Source organism: Ictalurus punctatus, chromosome 13 (genome assembly GCF_001660625.3).
Source record: "Ictalurus punctatus breed USDA103 chromosome 13, Coco_2.0, whole genome shotgun sequence".
NCBI lineage: Eukaryota > Metazoa > Chordata > Actinopteri > Siluriformes > Ictaluridae > Ictalurus > Ictalurus punctatus.
Genome location: NC_030428.2, coordinates 8,834,872 through 8,858,036, shown reverse-complemented (window position 1 = coordinate 8,858,036; position 23,165 = coordinate 8,834,872). Strand labels below are relative to the sequence as shown.

General features: G+C 38.4%; 1 protein-coding gene across 5 annotated transcripts in view; it reads right to left on the bottom strand.

The window, feature by feature from the left end:
* bicc1b (BicC family RNA binding protein 1b) overlaps nt 1-23,165 on the bottom strand; it is a 74,589-nt gene that overhangs the window by 27,191 nt on the left and 24,233 nt on the right. For all 5 annotated transcript variants that reach the window (XM_053684976.1, XM_053684980.1, XM_053684978.1 and 2 more), the window contains exons 3-4: nt 19,163-19,232; nt 3,578-3,657 (exon numbers count right to left, since the gene is read on the bottom strand). In XM_053684976.1, the coding sequence (XP_053540951.1) occupies nt 3,578-3,657; nt 19,163-19,232 (150 nt within the window). The remainder of the gene's footprint in view (nt 1-3,577; nt 3,658-19,162; nt 19,233-23,165) is intronic.

The window sequence follows — 23,165 nt, the reverse complement described above, 5'->3', positions numbered from 1 at the left end:
GAAAAGTTGTAACCCTTTTGTTCAAACAAAAAAAATCCCCACTAAACGTACAGTTCTGTCATCTGTCCTTCTGCGTAATTTGTACTTTGATTAGCACAACCCTTGCTTAGTCAATGTACTTTTAATTTCTCTTCCAAGGGCATTTTTTGGTGGAAAATGACCTCGTAATCGACCTTGTTCATGTTCATAATACCTGTGCTCATATTTCATATCACTGGAGATAATGTATTAGAGATGATTTAGGTGGCGTTTCATTCTGTGTAATCACCTGCCAGAACTGTCCCTGAAGACCAGGTTTGGGGAGTAACGGAATACATGTAACAGCGTTACGTAATCAGGATACAAAAAACTGGTAACTGTAATTCGTTATAGAGTAATAAAGTAATCAGATTACAGGTACATTTTGTAAAATAAAAATGGGAATACTATCAGGATTACATTTTGTTTAAATATAAAACCAAATAATTTTATATTTTGACATAACACAGTATAGACAGCTGCTTGATTATAGTTCTGGATCTCTCTTGCCAGTCGTGAATCACATAAGCAACCTCGTGGTGCGTGCGGAAATTTTTTAGACCTTTTCTAGACCTTAAAAAAGCTGGGATTTAAAAATGAGAGAAAATGTCCGGGATTCTGCTTTAGTTTCATTATGATGTGTTTATGGTCTAATACTGCATTATGCGTGCGCATATTTGCATCGCTTTAACCCCTCTCTGTACTTCCCACCTTCTCGCACACCAATTGGTCGATTATAAAAGGCTTGCAGCAACCATTGGGCAAATTACTGCCTCTCAACCATTATCCTACTCCCAGTGGACATGCGAAGGTGAAGCCCTGTTGTGAACGGCATCAAACAGTTGCTTGACAATAGCAACAAATGACAGCTATCCTGAGTCGAAACGATACCCATGGCCATATAAGGTCATTTTTAACTTCATGTTATCACATTGCTTCGTATTACATGGCCATTCAAATGTGTAAATGATGGCGGAAGGTTCACTCGTGGTATCTGATATTTTGTTTTATTCCGTGGACATTCAAAAGAATGTAAGAATTGATATATATTTATGTGATGCAAATAGTGCTAATAGTGTGTCTTTTTTAGTGTATTAAAATCTGAATTCATAATAAAACTGTTCCGAACACTATTAAGACAAGAAAAAAAAAAGGTGTCCTCATTTTGGAAAACCAGAACATGGTCACCCTAGCTTTTATGATGTAATGTTAGCCGCATCAGGGACGGTGCTCTTTTATTTATTTATTTATCTATCTATCTATCTATTTATTTATTTATTTATTTATTTATTTATTTTCTTAAAACAAATCCAAACATTGAACATGTTTTTAAGCTCTAAAATAAGCTCTAAATAAAAGTATTTTAGTTCATATTGATTTTCTCTTGACTTTATTTACATATGTGACCTTGAAGTAATCCAAAAGTAATCAGATTACATTACTTTCATATTGTGATACTTGAATTATGTTACTGACTACATTTTTTATGAAGTAATTTGTAACTGTAACGGAATAAAATATTAAAGTAACCCACCCAACCCTGCTGATGACAGGCTGCATGAATCTACAGTGTGAGCTAGAACGAAGTCAGCCCCAACCTCGCTTCTTCATACCGTTCTGTGTATTTTTCTTACAACCACTGGTGGTGCTGTTGCGCTTTTTCTCACAAAAATCCAGAATAATCCACATTAAAACATTTATCAGCAAATAATCTGATGGGGATGCAAAAATGAAACCTTATATTGTTAAACTGTACTTCAAAGTATACTTCTCTTAATTTAGACATACACGATCCATGCAAAATGATGTTGCTAATCTGGTTTTATTCCTGTCTTTCTATTGGATTTCTTCCAAACTCTGGCATGGCAAAACTATTTCTTGTTATTATTTCTACTATTACATAAACGACTAATGTTTCCCTTTAGGAGACTGATAAATTGTGTAAACAGCTAGTGTGCATCTAATACATGTTGTAAATGCTATCCCATGAGGAGTTTGGTTGGACACGTTTGTTTTTTTCCCCCTGATAATCTGGCCCTGATGGCTCAGATTCCGATCAGATAAGAAGACTGTCTAGTTCAGGCTTTAGCACCTGAAGCTGTTCCTAAACTGTAACCAATATATACGAGAAGGGGCATTGATATAACAAGATATAAGACAGTTTAGCTGTCCTGCTCTTCTTCAACACAAAGTTTGCCCTCCTGTAGCGATGGAATGCTCTGCAGATGCTATTATCACAGAGGAGCTCAGGCCTCCCTCTGTGAGTTATTATCTAACCAATGAATGACGTCTATCTACGATTCGCTGGCCAGTGGAATCTGAGAGTGACTGCTGAGTGCAGGGTCATTGGCTAAGAGAGACCTCTGAACTATATGTAGACCAGCAGGGGTCTCAGAACAACAAAGTCACAAACCATGTGCTAAAGTTTGTGCAGCATAGAGGACATGCTTCTAATCTACAACTGGGCTAACTGGACTAACAGACTATTAGGATAAAATCTAACACAGTATGTGTAACGATTCTTAATAGTGCACATGTGACTCCAAATGCAGCTGTAACAGCCAAAATAATAATAGATATACAAACAAATAAAGGACTAAGTTTAAAAAACTAGTATTCTACTCAAAAAATGTGCATTTTGAGTAGTTTTTGAGTTTGCACATCAGAGATGCTTCTTAAACCACGGTGATTTGCCAACTATTACAATTTTAAATATTATTAATAAACACATCCCACTTTTTAATTGTTACATTATGGAAAGTCTGTGAGACTCGAGTGCTTATTGGGTTTCTCTGTAATATGACAAGCTGCAGGGTTTTTTTTTGTCTCATTAACTTCAAGAGAATGAAAAAAGTGAGGCTGGTGAGGAAATAACTGTTTATAGCTACTATAATGTAAGTGATAATTAGTACTAACTCACGTCCTTTTATTTTTTATATATAGTTTTTTCTTTGATGTACTGTATAACAGCACATATTGAATCTGTTTATGATTAGTCTTAGATTATGTGGATCATAGTCCCTTTGAATAAGCTGCTATAGGAAGGATAACTTATTAGAACAAGCCCATTAATATCATCTCATTATTAAAGTTACAATATAAATATTCAAATCCGTGCTGCTACAGAAAATTAATCAACACCTTTTCATTCGAGAATTCAACTGCTCTGTGGTATAATTTTTGTAATCAACACACACTGTTAAAGCCTATTATTCATATGTAATATCACAGCACATACCAGATGTAAAACGACTTCCCTGTCCTTGCGTATATATTTGTTTTTCCAAATATATTGCCATGTTGCCATGTTGATTTGCAATGACTTATCAATGAATATATATATATATATATATATATATATATATATATATATATATATATATATATATATATATATATATTACACAGTATAACAATTTTGTTTTTAAAAAAAAGTCTCTACTTTGATGTTGGCATGCTACACTCTATCACTTTCAATTATGATTTACTTGGAAAGCCAACAACCTTCATCACATTATAATACAATTACTTGTATTTATGTAGCTCAAGAAGTGCCTACCTTCGTATCGAGGACAGACATGATCTTCTCCTTAGCTTCTTTCACGTCGTCCCTTTTCCCACTTACTTTGATATGTGGATCTGCAAAGCAGAGGGTGAACAATCAACAATCAACAATCTGATCACTGCAAGTTAACGTCCTACCATTGGTCTTCACCATGTCACATTGTTTTGTGTGTAGTTACGTAATAACATGAAGAATACTTCACTGCAAAAACAGCACAATAATTGCATTTCGCTGTGATCCTGCTTTTCATCCATCGGGTCGGAAAGTTGTTTGCTACAGAGTTACAAGAGCAATGTTGAGCTGCACTTTTAGCTAAAGCCAGGCTTTTATTTGTGTCATTACAACTAGCCGCTCCTAGCCCCTGATGCCAAACAGAATCTTGTTGTGTTAGCTAAGTTTCCATTACTCATTCATTATACAAAGGTTTAACACTTGCACTTAAATGTAGAGTACCGAACTTTCTGCCATGTTCTGAAGCTGGTCTTGCTAACCATCTATCAGTGCATGTTTTTTTTCTCTTTTTTTTTTTTTTTCCAGTTAGTCTCACAAGCCAGGCTTCTAGCTTTCACTACAGTACAGCTAATACTAATCTCTAGTACTAATCTGGTACTTTTTGTCAATAAACACAGCCATGAACTGCTTTCTTTCACAGAAAGTGACCAAACATTTTTCCTCTAACCTGTGAGCAAACATGCGAGATTATACTGTTTACTCATCATTAAATTCAATGTTTTCAGTCCAGGGACTATATCTTGCTCCAAGAATCCTATTATGACACAATATTTGACTTTTTTTTTTCTTGCAAGTTTCACAGACCTTTAGACAGCCAATAAGATTCCGTGTTCAAAATTCTGTAGCCTGTGGCCAGAAAAGTGTGCAAAAGATATCAATATACTCTTGATCTATGTATGGAGCATCTAAGGCTGAGACTAGCTTTCAGCAGATGCTTTTTTCCATCCATCCATCTTCTATACCGCTTATCCTTTTCAGGGTCACGGGGAACCTGGAGACTATCCCAGGAAGCATCGGGCACAAGGCGGGGTACACCCTGGACAGACAGACATGCCAATCAACCTACCACGCATGTCTTTGGACTGGGGGAGGAAACCGGAGTACCCGGAGGAAGCAGCACGGGGAGAACATGCAAACTCCGCACACACAGGCCACGGTGGGAATTGAACCCCCGACCCTGGAGGTGTGAGGCGAACGTGCTAAACACTAAGCCACCGTGTGCCCCAGATGCTTTCTTGTACTTTGAAAATAGAAGTATTTCTGAAGTCACAATAGCAACCACCAAATTAAAATTAAGAGATGAGAATACAGGCAAGGCATCATTTTATGCTAAAATGACCTCCATCGTGCGCATACTGCGGCCACTGAATTTAAACATTCATTTCATAATGATGGCTTTCGGTGCCAAAGGCAATGAGCAAAAAAAACATGCTGAATTGCTGTGCGACACAGAGGCGGATTCCTCCACCACAAAATCCTGCAGAACAACAATTCACTGCGATTAGGTGGACCCTGTAAAGGGAGCTTGCCTAAATGCGGCTCAGGCTGCTTGTCATGGATTGGTCAAATGACAGACTATTAGTTAGCCACTACTGACCTTGGTCTAACTGCATGTAATGCAACCGATTTCTGTGGTCGAAATGAAGTGCTCGCTAGAGGTTTCTCTGTTTGCACTGTGGTGCAGGAGGAACTTGGGAGAAACGCAGCAAAAAAAAAATGTGTATTAAATGGCCAGTTTTATATTGAAGGGCTAATTCCCGGTGGTGTAAGTAGTAGGATTACATGAATGAAAGATCTCTCACTTTACGTTTTTAGCCATAACTCTTCTCAGCGCTCTGTCCTTGACTGGCATGATCTTGAATTGAGTATAATAGAGTACTGGAAAGTCGTTGGTGGTTTTTATACAATTACAAAAACAAAGCTAGATAGTATACCCAGGCACCAGCCAGGCTATCCACTTGCTCATGCGCCAACCAGCTCAAGAGTCATATCACTATTCATACAGACGTGAGACGTTTGGGAGGATTTCTGCATTTGTTGAATGATTGCCATCCAATAATTACAACAACAACAACAACAAAAATAGAATAAAGGCAGTTTTATTTAACAATCTACAAGCTCAACATTTTACAAGCCCAAATATTCATGAAACTACCATGAAAAGTTTCTAATAAATAAACATTTGGGACATACTTTATTGGAACTAAGATCAACCACATGCGTTCAGTAGCTGTTAATCAGTTGTGATGTGTTTAGTAGGTATTTCTTTCCATTCCTCTGGTTTAAAACTGTTTAAGTTCACTGCACGTTTTTTGTACAACCTGTTAGGCCTGCTTTGGATCACACCAGTGTTCACACCATTTCAACCAGGATTGCAATCAGGACACAAAAAAAGAAATACTGTTCTGTTGTTGATTAACTTCTGTGTTTTGGATCAGTGTCATGTTGCATGACCCAATCTATTTGGAGCCTTAAATCACAGACAAATTGCCTGAATTCTGCTACAGAGTGTGGAATTCATTGGTCCCTCAGTGATCTAACCCTGAGCCAATGATCCATTTCCACACACCCTAAATCATTCTTCACTTTTAAGACATGGTTTTGGTGTTCATATGCATTTTTTAAGCGTGGGATTTCGCCAAATGATTCACTTTTTGTGCTGTGGAAAATCTAGCTGGATGTTAGTAAACTTGAAATAGATGAACATGTATCTTTTTTGTTTCGTTTTTGGTGTAGTTTGCACTGTTCTCAATGGAAATATCCAATCATACACTATATGGCCAAAAGTTGTACCTTGACCATCACACCCATATGTGGGCTTTCTCCAAAGTGTTGCTAAAAAGTTGGAAGCATAATTATTTAAAATGTCTTTGTATGCTGTAACATTACAATTTCCCTTAATGCTTAAGCGTCGAAAAACTCGCGTGTCCAGCACAGAGCCCTGACCTCAACTCCACAGAACACCTTTGGGATGAATTGTAAAACTGACTGCACCCCAGGCCTACTCGCCCAACATCAGTGCCTGACCTCACTAATGCTCTTGTGGCTGAATGAAAGCCTTTCCAGAAGAGTGGAGGTCATTATAACAGCAAAAAATGGACTAATTCTGGCCTTTAACCATACAGTGTACATTACTTTTGATTGATATTAGAAGGAAACATCTGGATATCTTATTAAGCTTAACCCATTTTAGGGTGAACACTGCATAAACCATCACATGTATACCTGGCCTGAAAACCTAGCCAAATTCATTCACAAGACAAAACTATTCTGCAATTGGTGCATACAAAAAATAAAGCTAGGCCAGGTCAGATTTAAAGATACACCACCGATAGTCTTCCGAACATCTGGCCATTGGAAAATAAAGTGGAGTAGATCAGACTTCCTCTGCAATGTGAAATGATCTTAATGACCGTTGAGCTTTAATTCCACAGAGACCGCATATACTACAAGGCGAAATAATATGAATCCTGAACCCTATCTATTTTTTGCTGGTTCACGCAAAGTTGATTAAAAGAATGTAAGTAGTCACACACGATTGTAAAGATATGACGCAGAAACAGCTCTCTATGATTGCTTCAATTTGGAGTATGTTTGGAGATGCTGCTCAGAGTTAGGTTAAGCAAAAATTGCAGCGTGTGCAATGCTAGTCATAGTAAATGTGAGAATTACGTTATAGGTAAGTCATAAGTCATTGCAAAGACAATACATTCATGATCTTAAAAAAAACCCCAAACTGCTTAATTCTGTTCAGGTTCATGGTGGATCTGGAGCCTACCCCAGGAACACTGGGCACAAGGTATGAATACACACTGTATCAGATGCCAGTATATCTCAGGGCATCTCACTAATTCATTCAGTCATTCATTCAATCACTCACTCATTTTCAGTAACCTTTTTATCCCAGGAACTGGTGGACACACCCTGAATGAAACAGCAGTCAATCACATAGCACCATGCACACACACATTAATACACTCATTCACACATAGGGGCAATTTAGAGTTGCCATACCACCAAACTGCTGTTTTTGAGAGGTGTGAGGAAACTGGAGAACCCAGACAAGCCCCATGCAGACACAGGAAGAACATGCAAAACTCCACATAGACAAAGTTTAGGATAGAACCCTGAATCCTGAAACTGTGAGGCAGGAACACTACCTACCAAACCACTGCTCCACCCTCAAAGCCAATGAAGACATTTCTTTAAAAAGAAAGAAAAAAAAAGAAAAAAAAAATTGGATAAAATTGAGTTATACCAGAAGCTAAAAATGTTAATCAGATGACTATGGGGAAAAACATATCCAAAATTATGGTAGGCATCTGGTAAAGCTAAGCCATCAATAGAGATTGAAGGGTATGACATAAGGGTTAAGGGTTGAAAATGTGGCAAAAAATATAATGCATAACAGACTCCAAAGAAAAACAAACATGCCAAATAAGTGGAAGGCTCTGCCAAAAAACAAACAAACACACATTTTCTGCATATTTTGATATTTTTAACAGAGAACTAGCCATTAAAACTACTCCGAAGTGCAGCTAACACTTAAACTGCCCACAGCTGAAATGAGCAAGAACCAAACTGCCAACATCCCTAACCCAGCTCTACAAATGGGTGCCAACTAGCATATGTACACACTGATATTTGCAAAAGAAAAATGGCCAAAGCATTTTTTGTGGCAATAATGACCTAAGTATGAAAATTATTTACACACTTCAAGAGTTCTTCAAGGGTTCTTTGGAAGTCCTTAAATTTCTATACAGTCTTTGGGTAAATGTTTCTCCTTTGAGATTTCACTCAGAGGACCAAAGAACCTTTTAAGGATTCTTGCCCTCTTTTTTTTTACAGAATACAGAGAAAACCCACACAACTTAAGTGTACCAGATTATGAAACACATCCCGCGAATGCTCGGAAGCTACATGAGCTTCTCTATTTCCCGTAGAAATGGTTTCAGTTTACAGATATTAGATTAAATAAGTAATATATTTAAAATCTTTGCACTCATTAACTTTATACTATGTTAATGGTAACGACTAACTGTTTTTAAGATTGTATGTGACATCTAGAACTTGGCTTCCTGGGATTGGCTCCAGGTTCCTCCGCGACCCTGAAGAAGGAATAAGCGGTAGAAGATGGATGGATGGATGGATAGATCGAACCTGTAGCAATATATATGTTGATCGACGCGTGTCAGATAATCATAGTGACATGGCCATGTCATGTATAGAACAGATGTTTTTAGTAGATGTTGTTGCTTTCAGTTCACTGGGAGTTGATTCCCTGGTTCCAAGCATTAAAAACCTAAAGTCAACTGAAAAGCTTTTGAGAGAATTCCATTCTCCTTGTGGAAATATAGCAAGAAAAATACATTTAGCATCCAACTGTTTCAGCTTGGGGGTCTGATTTGGTTAACATAATCACTGGATAATATTCTCACGCCATGAGACTGTCTAATAAATGTTAGTAATGTTGTATTGCAGGTATTGACTTGTTATTTAATTAAGCCTAGTTAAGAGTTCTATTAGTTGACTGAAATGCTGGTAAGAAATATTCATTATATTATAATATTAATCATAAGATTTTTTTGCATATATTTTTTTAAAGAATCCAACTAATCAATTAAACAAGAAATAAAAATATTTGTTACTTGCAGATCTGCGTGACATGAGACTAGGGTTCATTGTCACTCACTTGATGATTCTATGGTCCTGAAAGTGAACTCATGGAAGCCAAATTTTCAGAAATGCTTTTATAACCCCTTCCATTGACCTTCACCAACTTTTCATCTGAAGTCCACTGAAACCTCTTTTCATTGGGCCACGTTGCACAGAATCCTGCTGCAAAAAGCACAAGGTGTGGGCAGCTCAAGTCCATACATGAAACCTCTTGAAGTTTTAAAAAGTTCATTATCCTAGAGGTTCATTTTTCCATCATTGACCTCAAGTGTTCAAACTGTTCACTCAAAAATGCTGTGTGCACAAAAATACAACTGTCTTCATTATGGACAAATAACATATTACACTGTAAGACCGATTCAGAATCAAATCCACACCTACAATGTACACTGGACTTGACATCAACATACATAGAAATGGATTTGACGAAGGAATGCATTCCCAGCCCTGTCACTATACTGCTGTTTTTAAAAATAGGCACATCTGGAGCTGCTAATACACCTCCAAGCCCACCTCCCTACTTCACTGCTCCCCCATGCACAGCTGGTTTTAATAAGTGTTAATGATGGCACGAGGCACATCTGTACAAATAAAATCCACAGAACGTTTACTTTGAGCTAATTTCAGGTGCACATTTAGGAATGTGAAAGGAGGACAAAATGACAGACTGACATATCTCTGACAAGAAGTCAGTCATAGAGCATAGTGGCCTAACACAGATTAGAGGAGAATTGTGATAGAAGTCCGGCTACTGCTGTATCGTGGAAAAGGAACTAAAATTCGAGTATAAGGGTGTAAAGTCAATCCTAATCCATACATCAGTCCTTCTAGGATCTTGCGATCACATAAATGAAAAATCAAAATCAAGCAAACGCTGCAATTTTTCAAAATTACCGCAGATTTGGGTCAAGACGCATCACGTGACGTCATCACAACGCACATTCAGACTATTTGACTATCACCAGCCAATCAGAAACCCGATTCGGCATAAACAGGAAGTATTACATCCCCAGTCAAGACACAAGGAAGTGGTTAACATTTTTTCCCCAGTGTAATATATTCACTTATATAACCATAGACCAAATCAAATGATGACTCAATTTATACATCTTATGTATTTGTATTTTATACTGGTATCAGCCATTTTATAAATGAAGCACAGCAATGAAAAACAGCTCAGGCCTGCAAAACTAATCTTCACTGAATACAATAAACAACAGTATAACATCATGTTAATGGTAAACTTTTTCGATATTTAGTGATATATACTACATGATCTAGATTTGATTGAGGACATTTTGCACTACAGAGGAAAGAGCTTACTACATGACTCACGTAAAAAAAAAAAAAAAAATAGCCTATTTGTAGCATTATAATTCCTCGATCACAGATCATAACAACTGACGTGAAAAAATTCTCCAATAAAAATAGATTTATAGGTTTACTCTGCACCTGGCAGCATTGTTCACTTTGAACGCACGGCAAATGTTGCACCTACCATGATCTCATTTTTAAGTTAGAACTTAAGGTTATATTAAAACAATGTTACTTTAACTTCAAAGTACTGGCCATTTTACGTTCAAACTTAGCTACGATAGAACTTATGTTCAGCCTGGGCTACAGCAACAGGCCTCTTATTTACTCCATAGGTGGCGCTGTGTGCTAAATGGGGTATGTGTTAATCAGAGAGCAGTGTTTTACAGGCTCTCAGCTGTTTGGAGTGGCCTCCATGGTGGATTATGTCATGCACACTGGGGCTCAGCTAATTCGCATAGTGCCACTACTGGCACTGCTTGAAAAAAAAAACCCACACACGCATACACATAGACAACCGAGTTCAACAGCAAATAACACCGAAGCAGTTAACACTGAGCACATTATGTTTGGAATGCAGTCCTGTGAAACATTAAGTGATTGTAGTTAAGTATGTGTGCATGAGTGAATAAGCTACAGTATTGGATTTGGAAAAATAAAGGTCTTACTACAGTATGTCCCTTTCTGTTCTAGTATTTTAGAATTTTTGATACATCACGTAAATCAGCCAAGCCGGCATGTTTGGAACCAGCACCTTGAACAACAAGCAGAAAAAATGTGACTTTCGCACTGCATGTGACCGAACAGATGTTCGTGAGCTTCGTGAAAACAAAATGCACTCACGAATGCTGGCAGAAATCATAGCATCCCAGACATATTTTTCCTCCACCAGAGAGTATTGAAATTATAAACGTACCTCATTAAGGATTGTAATGATTATATCTACACCAAATGGCTTTATCTTTGAGTCACACAGTGGCTGCGTATTGCCCTTAAGACACAGATGACGCAAGACACATAGTTTCCAGATTCATTCTGTTCAAGAGTCTTTAAAACTCACATCACCTCTATATCTAAGACACGACCAAGGACGTGTTTCTGAAAGGCCTCGAGGGAGACGAGTGAACTTTCTGGTGGGCCTCCTGTGAGACTTGGTGTTTATTTCACTTGCAAATGCTGCATCGTGATGTGATTCCTGGCTTTTGACCCTGCACCTAATGGCCACCATGTCCTTTAGTAAACACACAAGCAGTGAGCTTGGTAGTCCCGCAGTGCCCATAATTATAGCCCATAATGTACACCTTCAGAGTTGCCTACATTGCTAATAAGAACATCCTAGCAGGCATACAGAGAAAAACAATAATGTTAATAATGTTACCACAAACTCCCGTAGCGCATGCTGGTTTATGAGACAGCTAATTTTTCCCAAGATGTACTCCAAGTAAGAAAATAGCAATGTGCAACCGCTATTAATAATAAAACGCTCCTCTATTTTCTCTCACTTACCAAATAAATAGCCCATAGTCCTGCCTTTGTCTTTTCTATTGGTCAAGAAGAGACCCATGAATTCACAGGCCAAAGTTAGATGGAGTCAGACAAGGTAACTGTTAACATGAGGAAATCTGCAGCTTTCACTTCCAGAGTCCATTCCCCCTTGAATTTAGTTTTATTCACATTTTTATCTGACCACATTTTAGCTATATATATATATATATATATATATATATATATATATATATATATATATATATATATAAAAGGAGAAAATTGTAGCTTTCAGGTGTTTTCCATAATGTAGAAGGAAGGGAACAAAAAACTTCATTGCTAAATTACGGCTAAATGGTAGACGTTGGCACTTCTGCACTTTACAAAAATCCAAATCAGTAATGTTCTGATTATCCATTGAATTTGAATGCTATTGTCTGGAAATGCGTATTCATCTCCTGCAATGAGAACTGGGTTTAATAGAACAAGAACGGCTCCATTAAACCACCCATAAATTCCAGTGTCTTCCCAATCTGGTGTCACGGCAAAGCTTCATTGTGTGCCCTTTAGTACCCTGTCTTCAGAGCGAGCAATTTATTTGATCTGGTTTAAGAAAAAGCGAGGTGATTTCTGTCTTTAAAAAAAAAACTGCTGACAAAAAGACCAAAAGGTCTTCATTATAGGCAACAGACCTTAAATTCCCCCTGGGCTAACAGGACCATCTAGTCAGTGGCATACCAGATCACAGAGCTCCAGCAGCCTAGCACGATTTGCCATGGAAATAGCGACGCATTCAGCGGCCATGCCGTGTGGGCCAAGCGAGGGGAGCTGCAGAAACGGTACGCTTCGGATTTGTTTTTCCAGCTGCTGCACCCCTGTACTAAGACCTGTTCTGCTCCCCTTGTAAATCACGCCAAACAAGTAAACACAGATTCGTCAGCAGTTTCAGATTGGATCGGCCCACGCGAGACAGGATGAGAGAAAAAAAGAAGAGAATTATCAGTTTTCTATTCCGGATTCATAAGTGAACGGATGCTTGGTCCAGAGTGCAGTCAAATTAATTATATTCTGGCTAGATTCAATTCCGTTCTCTGATTCTGAGACAACAGAAGTTTTGTAACTGTTTCCATGCATTTCACGCTTTTTAAATTCTTTTTGCAGAAGGATCGAAACTCAAAACAGGGCCCCACTGCTTGTCTTGTCTTGTATAACAATGAAATGTTTTTTTTTTTCTATCCCAAATTACTATTTTCTTCATCTCAAGGCACATAAAAACTTTTAAATTATTTTGGTTGTTTTCTTGATGTTAGATGAGAGTCTAATTCAAAGATGGAGGAAGTGTGATGGGTCTAATATCACACCTTGTGCTCCATAGTTACAAATGCGAACCAGGTTTTGACACACCTCATTACTCTCAAGACAAAAAGACGCACATGATCTTTCTAAAATAAATAGGTCACTTTCATGCTCATTTAAGATGTCGTTGAAAAAAAAGAAACATTTTTTCCTATTGTTCCTCTTTCAATAATAATTTAAATTGGGTCATTTTTACAAAAAAAAAAAAAAGCGCACCAGGATTATGCCCTGTGTTACTATTACATTTGTTGTATAGGTGTTTATTGCTTTATTGTTAGTTTTCGCTGAACACACCGATAATCAAGGCACATTGATATTGTTATAGGGGGCAGTTGTGACTTGGCGGTTAATGCTCTGGGTTACTGATCGGAAGGTCGGGGGTTCAAGCCCCAGCACTGCCAAGCTGCCACTGTTGGGCCCTTGAGCAAGGCCCTTAACCCTCTCTGCTCCAAGGGTGCTGTATCATGGCTGACCCTGCACTCTGACACCAGCTTCTTGACATGCTGGGGTATGCGAAGAAAAGAATTTCACTATGCATATGTATATGTGACCAATAAACACTCATTAACATTATCATTATATTATGCAGACATTATTCCCAAAGCATAAACATGCATCTTCACAAATGTTAGGCTTTACATCTGGGGCTTGGCTAATGAATCTGAGAACATTCCGTTTGTTGTGTCCGTCATAGTTACAGCAAACAAAAGGTCTGGAGAGTTTCCCATTTTACAAACTGTGGTTTTAAATTGCTTACTGCTCCATCAGTGAGCTAGAAGAATAATGCCAGAAGGACCTTGACCTCAGAAAGTGAGAGGAGTAAATCAGCGCCGGCCAACAACAGCCGAATAGAATACTAATTTTAGACTGTGCTAGTAAATTATGCTTTGACACGACGAGGAGCACAAATTAAAACCAACTAGAAATTCAATATTATTCAGTGGTAAAAATTTTTGTTTTTGTTGTTTTAGATTTAGACACAGCAGTGTAACAGAACGCAGTACACTACAAATCATTTACATTTATAATTTGTCGTAAGAGTAACTTGAGCAAAAAATGCGTTGCCTGTTATTTTCTAACCAAGGTATGAACTGTTAACGATGCATCCAATCTCACAACCTGAAGTCATTACATGACCTGTATCTCTGACCAATTTACACAGCATTGTTGACTTAGGCTTAATATTATCATTAGATATGATGTGGGATGTCAAGTAATTAGTAGAAGAGGCAGCGGATACAAATGCAGACATTGTGGAAAGTTCGATACTACAACTAATCTGGTAAACACAAAAAACATAGACTAAACAGATGATTAACTAGATATTCAGTCTAGGGTGAAAATGGCAACCCACAAACACAGTGACAATAACAGAAGCTTGACAAGCTAACAGATAAAAACGCGAACTTAAATAGTGGTGCTAATAACGGTGAAAGAGGCAACAGGTGTGAGTGAACATGTGACAAGGTAATGTGACGTGCTACGGCTGATGGGCAATGTAGTCAGGCATCCGTTTGGCGCTCTCATGACATGGGACTGCATATTTCAGGTCTATAAACCAGAAGACATCATGTACTAGCATAAAAGATACATGAGATTATGGAATAAAATGCACAGATTACATTTATTAGACATTGCGATGCTGGAAGATAAAGGGAAGAATAAACAAGCAGGAAAGTTATTAAGTGAGAAGTGAAAAAGATGATGTAAACAATTGCTGAGGTTTGTGGCAGGGCCTGGAATGTTCCAAAGTTGACGCAGCGTCACTGTATTAAATGAAAAATCCACCCTGAAAGACTTGCATAGTGGTCTTTATAATTAACATGTGAAGGGTTATGTTTGGAAAAAGGAAAACACCGCATTGCAGCATAAGAACCTTATCCCATCTGTGAAACATGGTACTGGTAGTATCATGGTTTGGACCTGTTTTGCTGCGTCTGGGCCAGGACGACTTGCCATCATTGATGGAACAATTAATTCTAAATTATACTGGCGAATTCTAAAGGAAAATGTCAGGACATCTGTCCATGAACTGAATCTCAAGAGAAAGTGGTTCATGCAACAAGACAACCATCCAAAGCACACAAGTCGTTTTACCCAAAAATGGTTAAAAAAAAAAAAAAAGAGAGAATAAAGTAATGTTTTGGAAAGGCCAAGTCAAAGTCCTGACCTTAATTGAATAGAAATGTTGTGGAAGGACCTGAAGCAAGCAGTTCATGTGAGGAAACCCACTTTCACATACTTTTGCCTCTCACAGATGTGTAATATTGGATCATTTTCCTCAATAAATAAATGACCAAGTATAATATTTTTTTGTCTCATTTGTTTAATTGGGATCTCTTTATCTACTCTTTATCTGATGTTTTAGGTCATGTTTATGCAGAAATATAGATCATTCTACAGGGTTCACAAACTTATAGCAGCATTGCATTCTGGAACTTTGAGTCCAGCATTTGCTGTCGCCACTATTTCTATGTTGGACTTTCCATTAATATGACGTTGCTGGAAAAGACATTCGCCCCCAACAGCGAAACCTGACCATTATCAGTTATATTTAAGATCAGTGATATTTTTCTATTATTGAACGCCATTGTAAATACTCTAGCAAATGTAATGTGCTTCAGGGTGGACATGTCCTTTAGGGATTAGAATAGTATAAATGAATAGAGAAGTGTATTATGGTTTTAGCGTGTGCTGAGAAATCTCTGCTGAAAGTCTTATTTTTCCTACAGCTGCTACACAATAAGGTCTGTTGAGAATCAGTTGGAGCTTTACAGTGTCAAATGAGTTAAACAGACGAGCGGTTCCAGAGTTACCCAGCATCACCTCGGAGTGTGTGGAATGGAATGCATCCTCCTGAGACACATAAGTGTGCAGCTGGCAGCAACTCCACTGGAACTGGTATGCAAATATTTCAGGCAGCAGATTGTCCTTGTTTGTGCCTTTCAAGCGATTGGACAAATGATCATATCTGATCTGATGGGTTTTTTTTTGCTCATCGGAATAGATGAGACAAACAAAAAGTCATGGTTCTAGCTGAATGTGAGGCTGTGGAGACTTTGAAGAAGATGAGAAACATCTGCTTTCAATTAGTAATGACAATAACGATAAGCCTGAGCTTTGAAGAGCTTTTAATCACTCAGGTTTAGAGAATAATTATCTAAGTAGCCACTGTTGGGCCCTTGGGCAAGGATCTTAACCGTAATCCTCTCAACTATCTGCTTTAATTGTGTTTTGACTCACTTGCTAAGTCCCTTTGGACAAAGTAAAGCTACCTGTTTTGTTCAACAGCAAATGTTGGCTATTTGAATTTGAATATAAAAAAAAAATGAATAGTGCATGTGTTAAACACTAAGAAAAGCAGGGTGATCTTTTCAAACACGTGCCTCGTGGCCGTCCAAACGGCTGTCGTCACATCTCACAAACACCAGGGGTAAGCACTGCATCAAAGCCAGGAGACTGTTTTGCTCCGGAGACAATATGCTGGACGTTTGGCCTTCATAAGCTGCACACAGGCTCACAGTGAACATCTTACAACAAAGCGGAGTCCCTAGGGGACAGGGGCGTGCGACACAGCGCCTGGTGCAGACCACATGTCTGAGGCTCTGCATATGTTTTCTATCCTTAATTAGCTGGGATGCTTGCCACATTCAGTCACCAGATAACGGCGAAAGATTATGTAAGGTTTGTTCATCGGAGCAGCCAATGCCCAGGGCCGGCGGCCAACACGAGAGAACGTGCGGTGGAATTTGAATGGCCTCTGACCCGGTTATGACCTCCTGCCTGCAGAATGAGTGTGTAAACTTCTCTTTAGAGTTTAGAAAAGGAATATGAGCTGCGTTTGGGAAAACATGTCCTATCATTGCTAGCAGGTCATCAATTGCTGTATAACAATTCAGATGAGTCATTTAGCACACAATTAAGGCTATCATATAAAGCAAATCCTAGGCTGTGGGCATATAGAATTCAGTATGTTGCATATTTAGTGCCAGACTGCAAAAGACTGGAACAAATAATTACCTAAAATAAAGTGGTAAAAAATGTACATTGTCTACTGAAAATCTCATTAAGCTAATCGCAGTGTGGAATGTATGTGCAAGCTGTTCTACCTTCATGATAGCGATTGCAAAACATTTTCAGTATAAAGACAGCCGAAACTGAGATAACACGCAAAGCATCATAGTAAGGTGCCAAGATGATGCTGGTGCTGTTTACTAAAGGCATGTAATACTTTGATAAGATGAAATGTTCTTAACAGAAGTGGAATTTGTTCCACTTCAGCTGTAAAAGTGTGTGCGCACACACTTGCATTTATAGTGTTTTTTGAGCTGTTAAACTATTACTAAATGTGTGACAGTTTGGGAAACCCATCCATCACCATGGTTGAATTCTGGCGGGCAAAAAAGACCAAAAATCAGGCTTTGGCCAAAATTGTGTTTTTCTGCATATATCATACTCTGATACGTGGTGCAGTCAGAACTGAATCTTTAAAGTGCACCTGTTATGGTTTTTCAAATATTACCTTTCCTGTAGTTTGTTATAGGGCTGTTTGGGAATGTAAAAACGTCTGCAAAGTTTTAAAAATCTATGCGCAGGACAAACGGAGTTATTGACTCCCAAAAGAAGGAACCGATTCTGAACAGCTGAAACGAGTCATTATTGTAACAAAAAACCTGCTTCTGGTCTTCATCTGCTCGTGGACAGACTGAGCCGAAACTCATTATTGTAGTGGGCGTTTCCTTTTCGAAACAAGCTGACAGAGGTAGACCAATCACAACACACTGTTGCATCTGACCAATCAGAGCGGAGTATGCTCTCTGAAAGGAGGAGTTTAGAATGAATCCTTTAGAACGGATCATTGAACGAGTCGTTTGTGACACTGAGGGGCAAAAACGTAATGCTGCAGTTTAAATTATGAGCAAAATAAAGTGTTTTTTGACCTCGGATGCGTGTAGATCTATTGTATGAGACCTTTAAAACAAATTAAAAACGTTTCAAAACCATAACAGGTGCACTTTAAATGCAATTTTTAGATTTCAGAACTATAATACAATACAATGCAATAGTCTTAGGCCTCCTATTTTTTTTTTTTGGTACAAACTTTGTTATAGATTTTTATGTTATGACTTCTACATTATCGCATCAGTACCAAAAACATGTTAGATTTCCAAACATTGGTTTTCTAGAACTAAATTAAATGTTACAGAAAAATGTTTGTACGTCAGTAAAGACAGCATTATGTAAGAGACACTTTTAAGTGCAGATTTTTCAGACATAATTATGGCTGTTGGGTTTTGCTGTAAAAATAAGAAGCGGCAGTCATGGTCACCAAAAGAACCGTGACTGGTTCAGCAAGATGCTCTATAAAACTTACAGCTAATTTCCTTATAAAAACTGCACAAATCGTATCTGAGACTACTAATAAATTTGTTAAAGCAAATGGTAGTCACACCAAATATCGACTTTGTTTCATTTATCTCTGTTTATGTATGTATGTATGTATGTATCTCTCTCTCTCTCTCTCTCTCTCTCTCTCTATATATATATATATATATATATATATATATATATATATATATATATATATATATATATATATATGTGTGTGTGTGTGTGTGTATATGTGTGTATATATATATATATATATATATATATATATATATATATATATATATATATATGTAAAATGCCAAAATGGTATTCACACAGTATATATGTATACAGACAGGGTCTTACCCTTCTTAGACTTGGCACCAATTTTCAACTTTGAAGGCCATGCAATCTGAGTATTGGTCTCCTCCATGACCTGTAGGAATGGAAGCCACAAATATTACAACACATCAACCTGGTTCAATCAATACACACTTAGCAATTACTGCATTGCTGGTTAAAGAATATTTACACACAAACTATTTTATGGCATTTTCATACCATTAACCTACATGCTTTTAAACAAAATCCAAAACAGAAAAGTATTCCTTGATTGTACATTAAACAGTTATCATGTATGATATGGTTATAAGTTTGAATGTGAACTGAAAATTAGGAAACATGCCAAATCTTTTACACACGTCCATCCACATTTCTAGTGCAGGACATACAATTCCTGGAAACTACAAACAGATCTTGGAATATGTTGGGCAGTGTTAAAGTGGATCTCAGTTTAAAACATCTGTCCTGTTGTACTGGTGGTTTGCCCTTTTCATCTGCTCATAGTGGCAAGCGTGAAAGACACACATTGTGCTTGGCATACGGCTTCGCATTCCAACCACTTGACTTCTGCTGCTGGAATTAAAAAGTCAAGAGTACAACCACTTAAGAGGTGATTAATAACTAACCGCCAACTTCCCATCATGAGCTGAGAAAAAGAAAATCTGCATTCCACTGGAGTCTCAGATTCACGTATGAAGTCATTACAACATCTAGGAATGGACATTTTTCCAAAGGGCAAGAAATATTCTAGGCAACCTTCATCAAAAATGATTGAAACCTGAACAGTTTTCATAGTGCCTATTGTTTTCACCATACAAGCTTCATTTTCTTTCATTCCTGACTGAGGTAGGTAGTCATCTAAACAGCTGACATGCTAATAAATTCGTAGGGCATTTTACAGACCTGTCTAGTGCTAGTTCTGGTGTTTTTTTAAAAAAGTCAACGAAAAAACATAGCTCTCTTTGTCACGCCACTGTGCCGCTGAAAGCTGCCAGGCCTACAGTGCTGTGGCTCGGCATCACCCAATAACACATGTCCAGCTGAAAGAGGGAAACGTCCTCCAATTAAAACAATCTGAGCTGAAACGTTTACAGTAAAAAAAAAAAAAAAAAAAGCCAAACTCAAAGCTCAGTTCCTTTCTGGAAACTAGGGATTTATTAGAGGGTGGGAGAAAAGAAAAAAAATCCCTCCGAATTTTTTCAGCATTACAAATGGAGTAGAAAGTCGCCCACAGCAATCAGAAGAGGAAAGTCATAGAAGTGGTGGTGTTTATGAATATGGCTTCATGTCCACCTAGTTGACTTGCATGTTCAGTCACATGTAGGCATGCTCTATTAACATCCAAACTTTTGCACAACTGGACAGGCCAGAATCCAAATCGGAGTATATGACCCAACCAGTGAGCGAGGTGATTTTTACGTAACACTCTTATTTTCCTTTTCCAGACTTGTAATGTTTTCACTATGAGCCACAAAACTCGACACATGCCATTGAAGAGTTTTCAAATGGCTCAGCCTGAGCCCAAGATGCAATCACTGTCTAAAGACGTCACATTTGTGTGATAGATTTGAGTCATGCTTCTGCACATCTTTTATGCTTCATTGGCAATTAAGAGTGTAAAGGCCAGTGCTGCCTCGGTGGCAAATTTTAACAGATGACTCTGACTCAGTAGCGAAGTCTATTGTGTACGCTATTCCACTCTGATGTCATTGCTGATTTTGGCAGCGTCATGCCCATGTGAGCGGCACGTTTAATCAGACCACACACACTACAGAAGGGCTAATGCAGCCACTGTGTTTTACACCACATAACACACACTTTCCTGCACTTATGTATTTTATGATTGGACATTTGAACAAATTCTAAGCTCTGAATTTACATGTTATGAACTGACATCTGTCGGTTGTACACGGTTGTAAAGTATGTGCAGCTTAATGCAAGCATTATCAATCGTACAGGCAAGGACTAGGATGTATTAAAAAAAATAATCCAACTCTTAAAAGATTCTAAGCTGGCCAACAATCAGATCAAGAGCTGCAGTACATATGCACATTGTGATGATCAGATTTTGGAAGGAGCTGTAAAATTTCCCACATTGTGATATTTAATGCTCCAGCTGAGCTAAGTGTGAGAACTGACTGCCATGCTAGCTCTGCTCTGGCACCTGCTTCCTGCCATAGTCCCACTGACAACAGCTGTTCCTGCGCCACCCTCGGTTTCAGAACCAGACTCAGTCAGGAGCTTAATTCGCATAAACAGCTCTCGGCTGTTGTTATGTAACCAGTTCATGCAAAAAAAAAAAAAAAAAAAATTGTTCCTGTCTATTGATTCAGCTGAGTCATTTGATTGAGTTAACATGTAATATTTTCATCAGATTCAAAGTTACACAAGGTGCAGGAACTCAAGTTGAACAAATGCATAAAGTTCATGTATCCCAAAGGATGACGTGTTGGCCGGTCCACCCAGTATCATAAGCTAGAAACGAAAATGCCATGGAGGTCCTAAAGGCCTTTTAAAATAAGTGGAATAGGAGGAAAATCCTTGGGCGCAGAAAGCTGAAACCACGTACTGCACATTTACCAAAAAAGATATCTCAGAAGACTCTATAAATGTCAGTGAAATTAAGGAGGGAACGTATGCAAGTCAACATAAAGTACGGTGCCTTTTCTTGACTAGCACATATGCCTGAAATCTGAACTTATCATATACTCCTGGCTCAATCTTTTGTGAGCTGTTCTGAGAAGACCTGTTCCAAAAAAAGGACCTTTGTAGACAAACTTTTAACATGATGACAACAGGATGATGATTCATCCAGGGCAGAACCATGTCGCAGTAGAGGTTTCTTGCCTCACAGCCTGGTTTGATCCTGGTCTGTGTGAAGTTTCTCATGTTTTCCCCTTGTGCACGTAGGTCTCTTCTGCATTCTCAAGATGAATGAAGGATTCATCTAGCGGCATGAACCTTTTTTGGGAAACAGGTTTGTCACTTTCAGTCTGAGTAATCAGAACTGCAAAATCAAGCTACTCAGTGTTTGTGACTCATATGGCAAAGACGTACATTAGTTGACGAAAAAAAATATCAGGCTTCTCGGGAACCAACACAGCCTTCCTAATATGGAAAACTCCCTTGTTCCATGTACAGTAAATGGTAGTGTACACAGTGAACTGACCATGGCTATATCAATGGCTGACTCTCCCTTCCTTAGGTAGGTCTTATAGGAACAGCTCTACAAATCCCAAATCCCGTAAATTCAGAATCCTCATGATTTAGCAGCACATTCCTTCCTATTTTTAGCTTCATTTTTATTCAGATGGTTTTCGGCTGAGGGGGTTGGGGTTTAAGTCGTAAATGAAAGTTAACCTATAGCCCACACTGCATTTCCTCTGTTAAAAGAAGCAGACATGACTCTAGTTTCAGATTAAAGCAAAGTCGTTAACCCTGAACAAGACTTTCATATTACACACTGGCATTGTTTATAGTAGAGCCTAACTCTGAGAGATGAAGCAAACGATTAGGGCATCATATAATAAGATAACTTGGCCAAGCAGAGGAAAAAAACAAGCCTCTTACAATCAAAGTTTGAATGGTTTTATAAATAACATTGCGACCACACACATGCAGTTACACACATATACAGTACACCCGGGTCTGAGGCTTGGGGGGGAGGGGGGGGGGGGCTTGCCTCCGTTGTTTCAGGATAAGCATGCATCAGAAAAAAAAGGCAGAAACAAATCCAGGCCAAACAGAACACTTCATCACAGGGCTCAGCGGAAAGAAAGCAGACAGACAGTGAGCAAGGCCGTGAGGAGTCATCTGTTCGTAGGCGTGGGGAGCGGCCTGGCCCACATCACATGCCTGCACGACCACTGTTTCCATAATATCCCTGTCCCAGGGAGAAGTGTGTTTTTTAATTGGCATGAGCTCTGAGAACATGCCGAGCCGGGAGTCTCAACCGTCATTGAGGAACTTACCTCACAGCCTGTGTACTCAGTCCAGAGTGTGATGGGACGGTCCTAGTCACCAGATC